Genomic DNA, 15,406 nt, shown 5'->3' on the forward strand with positions numbered 1-15,406 from the left:
GGGAGGTTCAACGAGACATGGGTGTCCTTGTACATCAGTCACTGAATGTAAGCATGCAGGTGCAACAGGCAGTAAAGAAAGCTAATGGCACGTTGGCCTTCATTGTGAGAGTATTTGAGTTTCGAAGCAAGGAGGTCCTACTGCAGTTGCACAGGGCCCTGTGGAGACTGCACTTGGAGTATTGTGTGTAATTTTGGTCTCCTAATTTGAGGAAGGACATTCGTGCTATTGAGGGAGTACAGCGTAGGTTCACAAGGTTAATTCCCAGGATGGCAGGACTAACATATGATGAAAGAATGGGTCGACTAAGCTTGTATTCACTGGAATTTATATGGATGAGAGGGGATCTTATAGAAACATATAATATTCTTAACGGATAGGTCAGGCTAGGTGCAGGAAAAATGTTCCCAATGTTGGGGGAAGTCCAGAACCAGGGGTCACAATTTAAGAATAAGAGGTAGGACATTTAGGACTGAGATGAGGAGAAAAAAAATTCACCCAGAGAGTTGTGAATCTGTGCATTTCTCTGCCATATAACCATATAACAACTACAGCACGGAAACAGGCCCGTTCGGCCCTACCAGTCCACGCCGACCACTCTCTCTGACCTAGTCTCATCTACCTGCTCTCAGACCATAACCCTCCAATCCCCTCTCATCCATATACCTATCCAATTTACTCTTAAATAATAAAATCGAGCCTGCCTCCACCACTTCCACCGGAAGCCCATTCCATACAGCCACCACCCTCTGAGTAAAGAAGTTACCCCTCATGTTACCCCTAAACTTTTGTCCCTCAATTCTAAAGTTATGTCCCCTTGTTGGAATCTTCCCCACTCTCAAGGGGAAAAGCCTACCCACGTCAACTCTGTCCGTCCCTCTTAAAATTTTAAAAACCTCTATCAAGTCCCCCCTCAACCTTCTACGCTCCAAAGAATAAAGACCCAACCTGTTCAACCTCTCTCTGTAGCTTAAGTGCTGAAACCCAGGCAACATTCTAGTAAATCTCCTCTGTACCCTCTCCATTTTGTGACCACCTTCCTATAATTTGGCGACCAGAACTGCACACCATACTCCAGATTCGGCCTCACCAATGCCCTGTACAATTTTAACATTACATCCCAACTTCTATATTCGATGCTCTGATTTATAAAGGCAAGCATACCAAACGCCTTCTTCACCACCCTATCCACATGAGATTCCACCTTCAGGGAACAATGCACAGTTATTCCCAGATCCCTCTGTTCCACTGCATTGCTCAATTCCCTACCATTTACCCTGTACGTCCTATTTTGATTTGTCCTACCAAAATGCAGCACCTCACACTTATCAGCATTAAACTCCATCTGCCATCTTTCAGCCCACCCTTCCAAAAGGCCCAAGTCTCTCTGTAGACTTTGAAACTCTACTTCATTATTAACTACACCACCTATCTTAGTATCATCTGCATATTTACTAATCCAATTTGCCACACCATCATCCAGATCATTAATGTAAATGACAAACAACAGTGGACCCAACACAGATCCTTGGGGTACTCCACTAGACACTGGCCTCCAACCTGACATACAGTTGTCAACCATTACCCTCTGGTATCTCCCATTCAGCCATGGTTGAATCCATCTTGCAACCTCACTATTAATACCCAACGATTTAACCTTCTTAATCAACCTTCCATGTGGAACCTTGTCAAATGCCTTACTGAAGTCCATATAGACAACATCCACGGCCTTGCCCTTATCAATTTCCCTGGTAACCTCTTCAAAAAATTCAAGAAGATTAGTCAAACATGACCTTCCAGGCACAAATCCATGTTGACTGTTTCTAATCAGGCCTTGTTTATCCATATAATTATATATATTGTCCCTAAGTATCTTTTCCATTAATTTTCCCACCACAGACGTCAAACTAACAGGTCTATAATTGCTAGGTTTACTTTTAGAACCTTTTTTAAACAAAGGCACAACATGCGCAATGCGCCAATCTTCCGGCACCATCCCCGTTTCTAATGACGTTTGAAATATTTCCATCATAGCCCTTGCTATTTCTGCACTAACTTCCCTCAATGTCCTAGGGAATATCCTATCAGGACCTGGAGACTTATCCACTTTTATATTTTTCAAAAGTGTCCGTACCTCCTCTTCTTTAATCCTCATAATTTCCATCACTACTCTACTTGTTTCGCTTACCTCACATAATTCAATATCCTTCTCTTCGGTGAATACCGAAGAAAATAAATTGTTTAATATCTCCCCCATTTCTTCCGGCTCAGCACATAGCTGTCCACTCTGACTCTCTAATGGACCAATTTTATCCCTCGCTATCCTTTTGCTATTGACATATCTGTAGAACCCCTTGGGGTTTACTTTTACATTACTTGCCAAAGCAACCTCATATCTTTTTTTCGCTTTTCTAATTTCCTTCTTAAGATTCCTTTTACATTCTTTATATTCCTCAAGAACCTCATTTACTCCCTGCCGCTTACATTTATTGTATATCTCCCTCTTTTTCCGAACCAAGTGTCCAATTTCCCTGGAAAACCACGGCTCTTTCAAATTATTATTCTTTCCTTTCCACCGAACAGGGACATAAAGACATTAGGGCCACAGAAGTCAATGGAGGCCAATTTACTGGATGTTTTCAAGAGAGATTAAGATTTAGCTCTTAGGGCTAAAGGAATCAAGGGATATAGGGAAAAAGCAGGAACGGGGTACTGATTTTAGATGATCAGCCATGATCATATTGAATGGCGGTGCTGGCTCAAAGGGTTGAATGGCATACTCCTACACCTATTTTTCTATGTTTCTATGTCTCATGTTGGCGACTGATTTCTGATGCACTGTTACTCTTAGTGGTCCCTTACAAACCCACCTGCCCGCACAAGATCCTCCGCAGGCCCCTTTCCATGTTTGTGACTGAGGACTCTGAGATCTTGGAGGTGTTGACAGGAAAATATGACCCAGGCCTGCAGTGCAGGTCAGATAAATATGGCCCAGTGTATCCAGTGTAGTTCATTTTAATATGCTGCAGTGCAGGAGTTGAGGAGGAATTTCTTCAGTCAGAGGATGGCGAATCTGTGGAATTCATTGCCACAGAAGGCTGCGGAAGCCAAGTCAATGGATATTTGTTATGGAGATTGTTAGATTCTTGATTAGGACGGGTGTCAGGGGTTACAGGGAGAAGGCAAGAGAATGGAGTTGAGAGGGAAAGATAGATCAGCCATGATTGAATGGCGGAGTAGACTTGATGGGCCGAATGGCCCAATTCTGCTCCTGTAACTTATGAGCTTGTGTATCCAGTGCAGGTCAGTTAAATATGTCCCAGTGTATCTACCGTAAGTCAGTTAAATATGTGTAGGAAGCAACTGCAGATGCTGGTTTAAACCGAAGATAGACACAAAAAGCCGGAGTAACCCAGCGGGACAGGCAGCATCTCCGGAGAGAAGGAATGGGTAATGTTTCGGGTCGAGACCCTTCTTAATTATGTTTCACATGTCCAAGGCAAGTAATTTAAATAAACTCCAGTGAGTCCTGTGTAGGTTATTTAGAAACAGGGAATACACAGCTGTCAGATACTTACTGAAGAACTTCACAGCTGATTAATTACTTTGAATTACAAAGACTGTAATAGAGCCAATAATATGCGCACAACAAGATCATATCATCGGGGTATTAAGTGACGAGGCAAATAATTTGTTTTTTTGATGGCCTGAAGGAGAGGAATGTTGATCATAAAAGAAAACACCTCGACAATTATCAGATGGCATGTTGGCTGGACTGAAGCATTGCAGTTTTGAGGAGGGGCAGGAAGGGCTGGGTTTATTTTCTCAGGAGTGTAGGAAGCATGCTTGCTCATGGTGGGGAGTGTTTAAGACAGGAGGCCATAGGTTTAAGGCGAGAGGTAGAAGTTTGAGGGGACCTGAGGAGGGGTTTTATCACAGAGGATGATTGGAGTCTGGAATGCACTGACTGTCTCAGGTGGTGAGGTTTGCCACAATGCTTAAAAACCATTGGGGCAAGTTCTCAATCCCTATGGCACAGAAGGCTTGGGACCTGATGCATGTCAATGGGATTAGTGTGGGCAGGAATAATGAGCAGCATGAGTAGAGTGGGCTAAAGGGTCTGTCCCTTTCTTGTCCCTTTCTTGGGCAATACAGTGGCGCAGCGGCAGAGTTGCTGCCTTACAGCGCTGGAGATTCAGGTTCGATCCTGACTACGGGTGCTGTCAGTACGAAGTTTGTACATTCTCCCTGCGACCACGTGCGTTTTCTCGGGATGCTCCCGTTTCCTCCCACATCCCACAGACATACAGGTTTGTAGGTTAATTGATTTTGTTAAAAAAATTGTAAAATTGTCCCTCGTGTGCAAGATAGTGCTAGTGGGAATGGGGTGTTCCGGACTTGGTGGGCCGAAGGGCCTGTTTCGCGCTCTTTCTCTCTCGAAAGTCTAAAGTAAAGACTCTTGTGTTACAAAAAGTTTACATTCCGTATAAGTTCATAAATGATAGGAGAAAAATTAGGCCATTCGGCCCATCAAGTCTACTCCACCATTCAATCATGGCTGGTCTATCTCTCCTTCCTAACCCCATTCTCCTGCCTTCTACCCACTAAACCCTTGATAGTTTAAAGCAGAATTTAATGTCTCCAAAATGCCATTAACCCTTGACACCACAACGACTTAGCAGACGGGGAGAATGGCTCAAATCCCGGAGTTGCTGGTAGGAATTCTAGAAAATAAAGCGAATTGACAGCAACCTGCTCCTCGTAGAATTGAAAAGTCGGATTCTCACCAATTCGCACGGTTATGTTGCTGATCATCCCCATTGTTTCATTAAAGCAATGCGCAGCAGAGAGGATCCAACGTGCTGAGATGATTGAACCTCCACAGATTTCCCGCATCTAGAAATGAAAGAAAATGAAGCCATTGGAAGAATAACTTGAACGTTAAACCCAGGCCCCTTTGGCCTGAGCTGGACAGGCATATTATCAGGGTTGTCAGTTAGCAGACTCACATCTACCTGCTTCAACAAAAACTATTGAGTATAATCAGTCACTACTTAAAGGAGAGCAATGAGATCTTAAGAATGATTATCCCCAATTAAAAGATCAAGAAGAACTTCTCACTGCCAGTACTGGAGGAGTTCTCATTCCACTGTTTAAGGTCCATGCATCTTTAGATATTTTGCAGGTGAACTACCTTTCCGTCACAAGGATCCATCAGAAGGATGGGTGTTCATTGATTACGAGGGTCCAGTATCATCTGCCACTTCTTACAGAGAAGCTGTGTGAGTTTGCGAGCACAAAACAGCTTTTATTGTCAGGCTAACCGATGGCAATTAAATTTGCAGCACTCTGGAACGGCACGGTGGCGCAGCGGTACAGTTGCTGCTTTACAGTGCCAGAGATACGGCTTCCACCCTGACTAAGGGTGCTGTCTGTACGGAGTTTGTGCGTTCTCCCTGTGACCACACGGGTTTTCTCCGGGTGCTCCAGTTTCCTCCCACACTCTAAACACATACAGGCTTGTAGGTTTGTTGGCTTCGGTTGTAAATTGTCCCCTTGTGTGCAGGATAGTGCTATCTTACGTTGGTTGGTGCGGACTCGGTGGGCCGAAGGGCCTGTTTCTGGGCTGTATCTCTAAACTAAACTAAAATATCAGGCAAAGGCTAACATAGAAACATGGAAAATAGGTGCAGGAGTAGGCCATTCGGCCCTTTGAGCCAGCACCGCCATTCAATATGATCATGGCTGATCATCCAAAATCAGTAGCCCGTTCCTGCTTTCTTCCCTTATCCCTTGATTCCGTTAACATCAGTAGTGAACTGTCTGACCACCTCTCCTTGAGTTTCACAGACATTACCATTGCTAAAACTCTCGTTGATGTTTGTTTGAGGGAGGAAAGGGCTTCACCCGTTGGCCTTAAGTTTAATCAAAAATATCACTGGTGCAAAAACAGGACCGAGACTGGATACTTTGTAGTATTGGGAAGCACCGTGACCGCGCTGGTTGAGCGGGCACACGGGTTTGATCCTGAGAGGTCAGAATGGATTAACTTCAGGACGTGATATTGTGCAACATAGTTTCAGTTTAGTTAGTTTATTGTCATGAGTACCGAGGTGCAGTGAAAAGCTTCTGTTGCGTGCTAACCAGCCTGTGGAAAGACAATACATGCTTACAATCTAGCTATTTACAATGTGCAGATACGTGATAAGGGAATAACGTTTAGTGCAAGGTAAAGCCAGTAAAGTCCGATCGAAGATAGTCCACGGGTCACCAATGTGGTAGATAGTAGTCCGGGACTTCTCTCTGGTTGCGGTAGGATGGGGCATGGTGACAGCTGGGAAGAAACTGTCCCTGAATCTGGCGGTGTGCCTTTTCACACTTCTATACCCTTTGCCTGCTGGGAGAGGGGAGAAGAACGAGTGGCCGGGGTGCCACAGTTTGGACATTGCAAAGTGGGTAGAAGTTGGAAGAGTAACTTCCACAGGAGTAGAAATAGATTGGAGCAGAAAGGAGAAGTTAGCGTTGTGCCTTATCGACATATTCAATATTCCCTTTAAAATCTTGTCAAATGGGAGTTTTAAAAGCCATTAACTTACTGATTGTGGTAACTGGATACTGACTTGCCATGGCCAATCATACTCCCTCGAAGTGACGCCACCAAATATTCTCCCGACTGGTCCTTGTCTCAAGTTCCCTCGCACACCGCAATCAAATTGATCTGATAACAACAAAAGCCAAGTGCAGTGAAGCGGGTATATTTCAGCTCCTGAGTCTTACCTTTGGAAAACAAAAAGAAGCAACAATGGAATTGAAATGATTGCCTCAATTTGGAACATAAATAATTGAACGGGTATTTATGCTTCTACGTAACACTGAGGCCTTCAATCAGGCACTAAAATTGTCCTTCATGTTGGAAGCGATGAAGTGAGAAAGATCCCTCTCCTCGCGGCAATTTGAAAGTGCAAGCGTCTGTATGTTTGTGTGTGAATGAGTAGGCGCCTATGTTTCTCTGTGTGCGAGTGTGTCTTTAGTATTGTGTGTGTGGGTGCATGTCTGTATGTGTGTGCCTAAGTTTGTAGTGGCAGGTGGAAGAATATACCTCCAGAACACATACCTTCAGATTCAGGAGCAGTTTCTTCCCAGCTGTCATCAGGCAATGGTCCTCTCATCAGCTCGAGTGCAGTCCCGACCTCCCACCTACCTCACTGGAGACCTTTGAACTTTCTCAATTGGACTTCATTGTTATATCTTTGCACTAAATAGTGTACCCTTTATCCTTTATCTTTGCACTGTGGACGGCTTGATTGTATTCATGTATAGTATTTCTTTTGACTGGATAGCAGGCAAACAAACGCTTTTCACTGTATCACAGTACACATGACAATAATAAACTAACCCAAAACTAAGAATGTGTAGTTACTCCCTCCCATGTACACACCTGGTTATTAGCTCACATAAGAAGGGCCAGTTAGTGATACAGTGTGGAAACAGGCCCTTCAGCCCAACTTGCCCACACTGGCCAACATGTCCCAGCTACACTAGTCCCACCTGCCTGCGCTTGGTCCATACCCCTCCAGTTAGACTTAGCAGCAGCTGGCATCCAAGGGAATGATTATTGTGCTGTCAACACCTCCAGGTAAATAAAGGAGAGAAAGCATTTCTTGGGGAAAAAAAGAGTTTGATGAATGTCGAGTTAGATATACAAATGAGAAATGTAAGAATCTGCATGAATACTCTGGTGGATGGATACCTGAGCTGTGCAAATCACAGAAATAACACAGATCATATGAAGCAAATGTTGTGAAGGAGTATATAATTATCCCGTAATTCCACTTTGATCTAATCTCAATGGGATGGAGCTATGTTACCTTATAACATATAAATAACAATGGGAGGGAGATAAGGTTACCCTTGGCAGATATCACTGGCCCCTGGATGGATGGGCTACAGAAGGAAGGCTTTAGAAATTCTGTGCTTCTTTAGAAAACAAACTTGCAATTTATTATTGCAATTTATTAAACGTTAATCTGCGTCGTCTTGTTAGCTGAAGGATAGATGGGCACGAGTAATCAAAATGGATCAGTTTGTGTGTGAGGGGCGCAGGCTGCTGTTATTGTGCACACCAGACAGACTTAGGTTTAGATACAAAATGCTGGAGTAACTCAGCAGGTCAGGCAACATCTGTGGAGAAAGGGAATAGGTGACATTTCAGGCCGAGACCCTACTTCACACTGATAGTCAGGGGAGAGGGAAACTAGAGATATGAAAAGGTGCAAAGAACAAATGAATGAAAGGTATGCAAATGAATATATTTTTTAAAAAGACAAATGTCCTTTTGCATACCTTTCATTCATTTTCAAATCTCTATTTTCCCTTTCCCCCGACTCTCAGTCTGAAGAAGGGTCTCGACCTGCGATACAACCTATCCCTTTTCTCCGGAGATGCTGCCTGTCCCGATGAGTTACTCCAGCATTTTGTGTCTATCTTCGGTGTTAACCAGCTTCCTACAGATTTAGGTTTCGGTTCAATATGAACGTGCACTGAGGTACAGTGAATAGGTATGTTTTGCATGCGATTCAAACAGATGAGGTGCTACCATATATTCATGTAGAGCATTATCTGACCTGTGTGAATAGCATGCAAAACAAGGCTTTTCACTGTGTACCTCAGTACACGTACATAATAAACCTAAGTTCAATTCAAACTCAAGTACAATAGATAGAGCAAAGGGGGAGATACAGAAGCAAGATCACACATGAAGAATGGACCTTTGGCTAGATTGTTTCTCTTGCCTTCCCCATTGACCACCAAGGCAGCTCTTGAATCTATCGGCAATGATCAGATTCCATCTACTCACTGTTCTTTTTGACCATCTCCTGTGCTTGCTCCAGGTAGTCATAGGCTGGGAAGTAGAAGACGTACTGCTGACCATGTGCGAGCGTATCCTTCGCTGGTACCCAGCTTTCAAGAATATCTTTCCTTATTCCCCCAATTCCAATGGCATAGACATCTGCATAGTTGGAGGAGGACATGCAACTGAGAGAATACACGCGCAATTCCTATTCGGCAAACAAGAGAGTTCCTGTCTCACGTGTGACACAAGGAAACATCATGGGAATGATGAGAAAACACTACATTTTTACATTTTCACACACAGCACCGTAGAAAAGGACATTGTGCAATGGGCTCGGTGAGCACGATCTTCAATGGGTAATCAAGATGCACAAGTTTTGAGCAGTTGTTTAATAAAACTGGAATGGCAATTTGTCACTGGAATTGGTTGCAGTGCTTTCGGCCAGAGTAGTCAGGAAGAGAGTTGCCTGGCCTCATCCCTATTATCTAATGTCTCTCTTAATCAGATAAGGCAAGATTGCACTTGTGCTGTTATCCATGGATGAGTGAGCTCACAGGTCCTGGGATTCAAAGGATATTGGGAGAAAGCAGGAACAAGGTACAGATTTAGGATAATCAACCATGATCATATTGAATGTCGGTGCTGGCTCGAAGGGCCGAAAAACCTACTCCTGCATCTATGTTTCTACGTCCTGTCCCATGCAAGTAAAATGGACATTGGGAGGGAGGATCAGAAGGGTCTTCAGGAGAAATGGTTGGTGGTGAGTGGAGGCTTGCCTGCAGTCCGTCTGTCTTTTGTGTTTTTTGTTGTTTTTGTCTGAATTGTAGTTTTAATATGATGTAGTGTTGTATGTTATGTTTTGGGGGGGGGGGGTGGGAGGGAACGGGAACTGTAACATTCTCTCTCCTGAACGGAGACGCGACCTTTGTTTCTGTGTCGTGTCTCCGTTCCCGCTGCGGCCTACCACCGGCCATGCACCTGGGACCACCTGGGGCTCTGGTTCGCAGAGCCCGCGGCCCGGACTCATCACCTGCGGCGCTGGCTGCCTGCGGATGCTGCGGGAGCGGCTGCGACTCGTCTCCGGAGGCTCCGGCGCGGGACGCGTGGACGTCGGAAGCCCGCAGGCCCCTGGGTGGGGGCCGACATCGGGAGCTCCGGCAGCGGCAGAGGCAACGTGTTCGCCCGCCCCGAATCGCGGGGCTTGGGTCGGCCCGCCACGGACCTTTCACCATCCGGCGCGGCCTGAAATAGGCCGCGGGATTTTTCACCGCCCAGCGGGGGCTTCAATATCGGGAGCCCCGACCGCCCCGACGTGGTAACTCCAACAGCCTGACCGCGGGACAAGACGGCAGGGGAAGAGAAAAAGACATTCTGGCCTTCCATCACAGTGAGGAGGGACTGGAGGAGACTCACTGTGATGGATGTTTCTTTTTGTTTGGTGTTAGTTGTGATTGTATGTGTTATTGCATTTTTATTGATTAATCTTATTGGTCTTATTGTTCAACTGCGGGTAATGTTTCATTTTACTACACATTTATGTGTATGTAACAAATAAACGACTATTGACGAGGAGAGGAGCAAGAACAGGTTTCTTAAATCACATCTTTACACGTATGCCAGCTAGGCATTTTGGTATTCTGGGGGGCAGTGGGAGGGGCGCAGCAACCTGGGTTCAGTCGTACCCTTCTGTGCTGTTTGTGTGGAGTTTGCAAGTTCTGGAACCGCATAGGCTTCCTCCTGGTGTTCAGGTTTCCAAATATGTACAGGTTGGTAGGTGAGATGGCCATTAGGTGTAGATGAGTGTTAGAATCTGGAGGGAAGTTGATGTGAATGTGGGCACAATAAATTCAGTTTAAGTAGGATTAGTATAAAAATAGGCACTTGATGGCCAGCGTGGACTCATTTGGTTGAATGCCTGTATCCTTGCTGCATCTCTTGACGTCTCTAAAGACCTTAGGGCGGCACGGTGGCGCAGCGGTAGAGTTGCTGCCTTACAGCGAATGCAGCGCCGGAGACCTGGGTTTGATCCCGACTACGGGTGCTGTCTGAACGGACTTTGTTCGTTCTCCCCGTGACCTGCGTGGGTTTTCTCCGAGATCTTCGGTTTCCTCCCACAATCCAAAGACGTACAGGTATGTAGGTAAATTGGCTTGGTAAATGTAAAAATTGTCCCTAGTGGGTGTAGGATAGTGTTAATGTGCGGGGATGGCTGGTCGGCAAGGACCCGGTGGGCCGAAAGGGTCCGCGCTGTATCTCTAAACTAAACAAAACTAAACTAAACCTGGATCTTATCTTTTCTCAATCCGCTTGATCAGTCTTGCCTTAAAATGGTAATTGGGCTCCTTTATCCATCCCAGGAATCCAATGTGTATAACTGGTAAGAGGATGACCGTGCATAAGAGATGGTGAGCAAAATCTTGACAATCATGGGTCCAACCTTTTAACTGGTTAAAATCAGATCCATTGACAGGAGCAGGTTTGTGGGCCCCATCGGTCAAGTACCTTTGTGAAGGGTTCTACATACCTAGAGCATTTGGCAAATGTGAGAGGGAGTTGGAAATTTTCCTCATGACTGAAGAAAGTAAAGATGTTCCAATGAAAGCTCCTATGGAAAGAAAAGACAAATAACTTACGTTCTGCCACAGTGAAGAATAATCCAAAGTGAACTAAATTTCGTGTCTAGATGCACAGCAATCTATACCTGTGCAGGAGAAGTGAAAGAGAAATATGTTCAAGAATACCAAGATCTGAGATTAAGGAGGTTCATGCAAAAAGCAAGCAACACAATAACTTGCATGGAGAGAAGTATCCTGATCCAAAATGTCATCTATCCATGTTCCGCAAGGATGCTGCCTGAACTACTGAGTTACTCCAGCGCTTGTGTCTTTTTTTTTAAACCAACATCTGCAGTTCTTTTTTTTGACTGACTAATCTGGAGCAGGTTGTCCTCAGAGGAAATCGAAGGCCAATGTTAGTTCTGAAATGAAAGATATATTGTTCCATTTTCTCACGTGTGTAAAGAGCTGCAATCACGGTCAGCAGTCGGTGTTGAGCTTCTTTGAAGAGCTTCTTTGGTGAGACCGCACTTGGAGTATTGTGTGCAATTTTGGTCTCCTAATTTGAGGAAGGACATTCTTGCTATTGAGGGAGTGCAACGTAGGTTCATCAGGTTAATTCCCGTGATGGCGGGACTGACATATGATGAAAGAATGGATCGACTGGGAATTCAGAAGGATGAGAGGGGATCTTATAGAAACATACTTTTTTTTTAAGGGATTGGACCGGCTAGATGCAGAAAAAATGTTCCCTATGCTGGGGGAGTGCAGAACCAGGGGTCACAGTTTAAGAATAAAGGGTAGGCCATTTAGCACTGAGATGAGGAAAAACATTTTCGCCCAGAGAGTTGTGAATCTGTGGAATTCTCTGCCACAGAAGGCAGTGGAGGCCAATTCATTGGATGTATTCAACAGAGAGTTAGATTTAGCTCTTAGGGCTAAAGGAATCAAGGAATATGGGGAAAATACAGGAACGGGGTACTGATTTTATATGATCAGCCATGATCATATTGAATACTCCTGCACCTAGTTTCTATGTTTTTATGTTTCTATGTTTTCTCAGAGCCAAACACACCTATTAGCACTTCCTCCCCTGCACAGTTGATCTGTTTCACTGCCCAATGTGCAGGTGCTAATTTTCACTCAGACCTCCCAGAGACTCACCATTAGTGACGATCATAATGACTTGCTTTGGCATGGGCCGCCTATCCAATGGCCAAAGATGTAGAGTATCGTTAATGGAGGAGGAAACTTTTTCCAGCGCATGTCCTCCTGTTCTTTCTACTGTTCTCCCCTCGTTAATGTTGCGGACTTAGACAAAAAAAGTAACGGTTATTTCAAAAGTCACACTAAATGGACAAGGACACCAAATATTAAATCAAATTCTCAACTCTTTATTTCTCCCTTTCAAATCTATTCGGAAACAGATGTCCAACATTGTAGGAGTGACGGATTGTGAAGATGCACTTTAATGGAAGTCTTTTTTTTTCTTCTAAGCTGTGACACTCTAAGTATTAGCAGCATTTCCAATATATACCAAAAGGCAGAATACCATTTAGAATGAAGATCATTTGCGCAGATTTGGAAATGAGCCCAACATGAGCAGAAACAAAGCAGCCAGAGAGAATGTGCAGACTCCACATAGACAGCACCCAAGGTCAGGATCGAACTCAGATTTCTGGTGCTGTGCAGCAGCAAACTGTACCAGCTGCGTCAGATGATTCATGTATCTCAGCCAGGACATCTGCAATTTCTTCCCTTGCATCCAACACTGTCCTTGGATATATCTGGTGGTGCAGCGGTAGAGTTGCTGCCTTACAGCGCTTGCAGCACCGGAGACCCAGGTTCGATCCCGACTCCCGTCTGTACGGAGTTGTACGTTCTCCCCGTGACCACGTGGTTTTTCTCTGTGGTATTTGGTTTCCTCCTACACTCCAAAGACGTACAGGTATGTAAGTTCATTGGCTTGGTGTATGTGTACAATTGTCCCTAGTGTGTGTAGGATAGTGTTAACGTTCGGGGATCGCTGGTCAGTGCAGACCCAGTGGGCTGAAGGGCCTGTTTCCGCGCTGTGTCTCTAAACTAAAAACTAAACTAAATCTGATCAGGCTTAAGAGATCTACCAGGAGATTTGTTGTAAAACAAAACTTTTTTCTGAGTCCCGCGTTGGTTGACCCAGTGGTTTCCAGAGACATTCTCACCTTTTATGTCTTCCTGGCACCTATTTTTCTCTCATTGTTATAGTCATGAAAACTGGCCCTTCGGCCCAACTTGCCCATGCCGACCAACATGCCCCATCCACTCTACATCACCTGCCTGCGTTTGGCCCATATCCCTCTAAACCTAACCTATCCTAACCTAATACCTATCTAAATGTTTCTTAAATTTTGTCATAGTTACTGCCTTAACTACGTCCTCCAGCAGCGCCTTCCACACACCCACCTCCCTTTGTGTAAAAAAGTTACCCATCAGCTTCCTATTAAATCTTTCTCCCCCCCTCACCTTCAACCTGTGTCTTCTGGTGACTGTGTGTTTACCCAATCCATTCCTCTCATGATTTTGTACACCTCCATAAGAGCACCCCTCAACTTCCTGTGCTCCAAGGAATAGATTCCTAGTTTGCTCAACCTCTCCCGACAGCTCAGGCCCTCGAGCCCTGGCCACACCATCGTAAATCATCCCTGCGCCCTCATCTGCAGATTTCTGCAATCTCAGCAATGAAGGTTTTCTGCAAAAAGTTGTGAACACTGCCCAGTCCACCACCAGCTCTGATCTCCCCACCATCGAAGGGATTTTCCAGTGTCGCTGCCTCAAAAAGACAGCCAGCATAATCAGAGACGCACGCCTGCCTGGCCACACACTCATTTCACCACTGCCATCGGGATGAAGGTACAGGAGCCTGAAAACTCCAATGTCTAGGTTGAGGAACTGCTTATTCACTACAGTCATTTGGCTACTAAACACTACATCCTCAAATAAGCTCTGAACTACATAGACTACATTGCACTATTATTGTCTGTTTTTTGTGTGTACATATGTGCATTTATATATATATATATATATATATATATGTGTGTGTGTGTCTGTCTGTCTGTGTCTGTGTCTGTGTGTGTGTGTCTGTGTGTGTGTGACTGTGCGTGTGTCTGTGCGTGTGTCTGTGCGTGTGTCTGTGCGTGTGCATGTGCGTGTGTCTGTGCGTGTGTGCGCATGTGTGTGTGCATGTGTGTGTGTCTGTGCATGTGTGTGTGTGTGTGTGTGTGTGTGTGTGTGTGTGTGTGTGTGCGCATGTGTGTGTGTCTGCGCGTGTGTGTGTGTCTGTGCGTGTGTGTGTGTGTGTGTGTGTGTGTGTGTGTGTGTGTGTGTGTGTGTGTGTGTGTGTGTGTCTGTGCGTGTGTGTGTGTGTGTGTGTGAGTCTGTGTGTGAGTGTGTGCGTGTCTGTGTGTGTCTGTGTGTGTGTGTGTGTGTGTGTGTGTGTGTGTGTGTGTGAGTCTGTGTGTGAGTCTGTGTGTGAGTCTGTGTGTGTCTGTGTGTGTGTGTGTGTGTGTGTGTGTGTGTGTGTGTGTGTGTGTGTGTGTGTGTGTGTGTGTGTGTGTGTGTGTGTGTGTGTGTGTCTATACACACACTGAACTTTTTGTTTTCTCTCGTTTATTCTCTCTTGTTTACAGTCTGTCGTGCTGCTGCAAGTGAGAATGTCATTGTTCTATCTGGGACATATGACAATAAAACACTCTTGACCCTCTTAAACCTGTCTTCACCCTTCACGGTCACCGCCTGACCACCTACACGTTCCCAGGCTCTCCTGAATTTTTGTCCCAGCCGCAACAAAAACGGTCCAACTTACCTCCATATTTAACACCTTTAATCTTTTCTATCACCTTCTCAGGAGTAAGATTGTCCTTGATGTGTGTGATTGTTACGGTATTAGATCCAAATGCAATAACTTCAAACCGGACCACATCATTAAAACCTGACAACTAGAAGAACACAGAAAAGAGAA

General features: G+C 44.9%; 1 protein-coding gene across 1 annotated transcript in view; it reads right to left on the minus strand.

Moving 5' to 3' along the window:
• Positions 1 to 15,406, minus strand: part of LOC144606407 (complement factor B-like) — a 48,374-nt gene that overhangs the window by 11,741 nt on the left and 21,227 nt on the right. The window contains exons 7-12 of the mRNA XM_078422459.1: positions 15,251 to 15,383; positions 12,574 to 12,720; positions 11,379 to 11,459; positions 8,858 to 9,010; positions 6,597 to 6,718; positions 4,788 to 4,896 (exon numbers count right to left, since the gene is read on the minus strand). Of these exons, the coding sequence (XP_078278585.1) occupies positions 4,788 to 4,896; positions 6,597 to 6,718; positions 8,858 to 9,010; positions 11,379 to 11,459; positions 12,574 to 12,720; positions 15,251 to 15,383 (745 nt within the window). The remainder of the gene's footprint in view (positions 1 to 4,787; positions 4,897 to 6,596; positions 6,719 to 8,857; positions 9,011 to 11,378; positions 11,460 to 12,573; positions 12,721 to 15,250; positions 15,384 to 15,406) is intronic.

This window comes from Rhinoraja longicauda, chromosome 26 (genome assembly GCF_053455715.1).
Source record: "Rhinoraja longicauda isolate Sanriku21f chromosome 26, sRhiLon1.1, whole genome shotgun sequence".
Classification (NCBI taxonomy): Eukaryota; Metazoa; Chordata; class Chondrichthyes; order Rajiformes; family Arhynchobatidae; genus Rhinoraja; species Rhinoraja longicauda.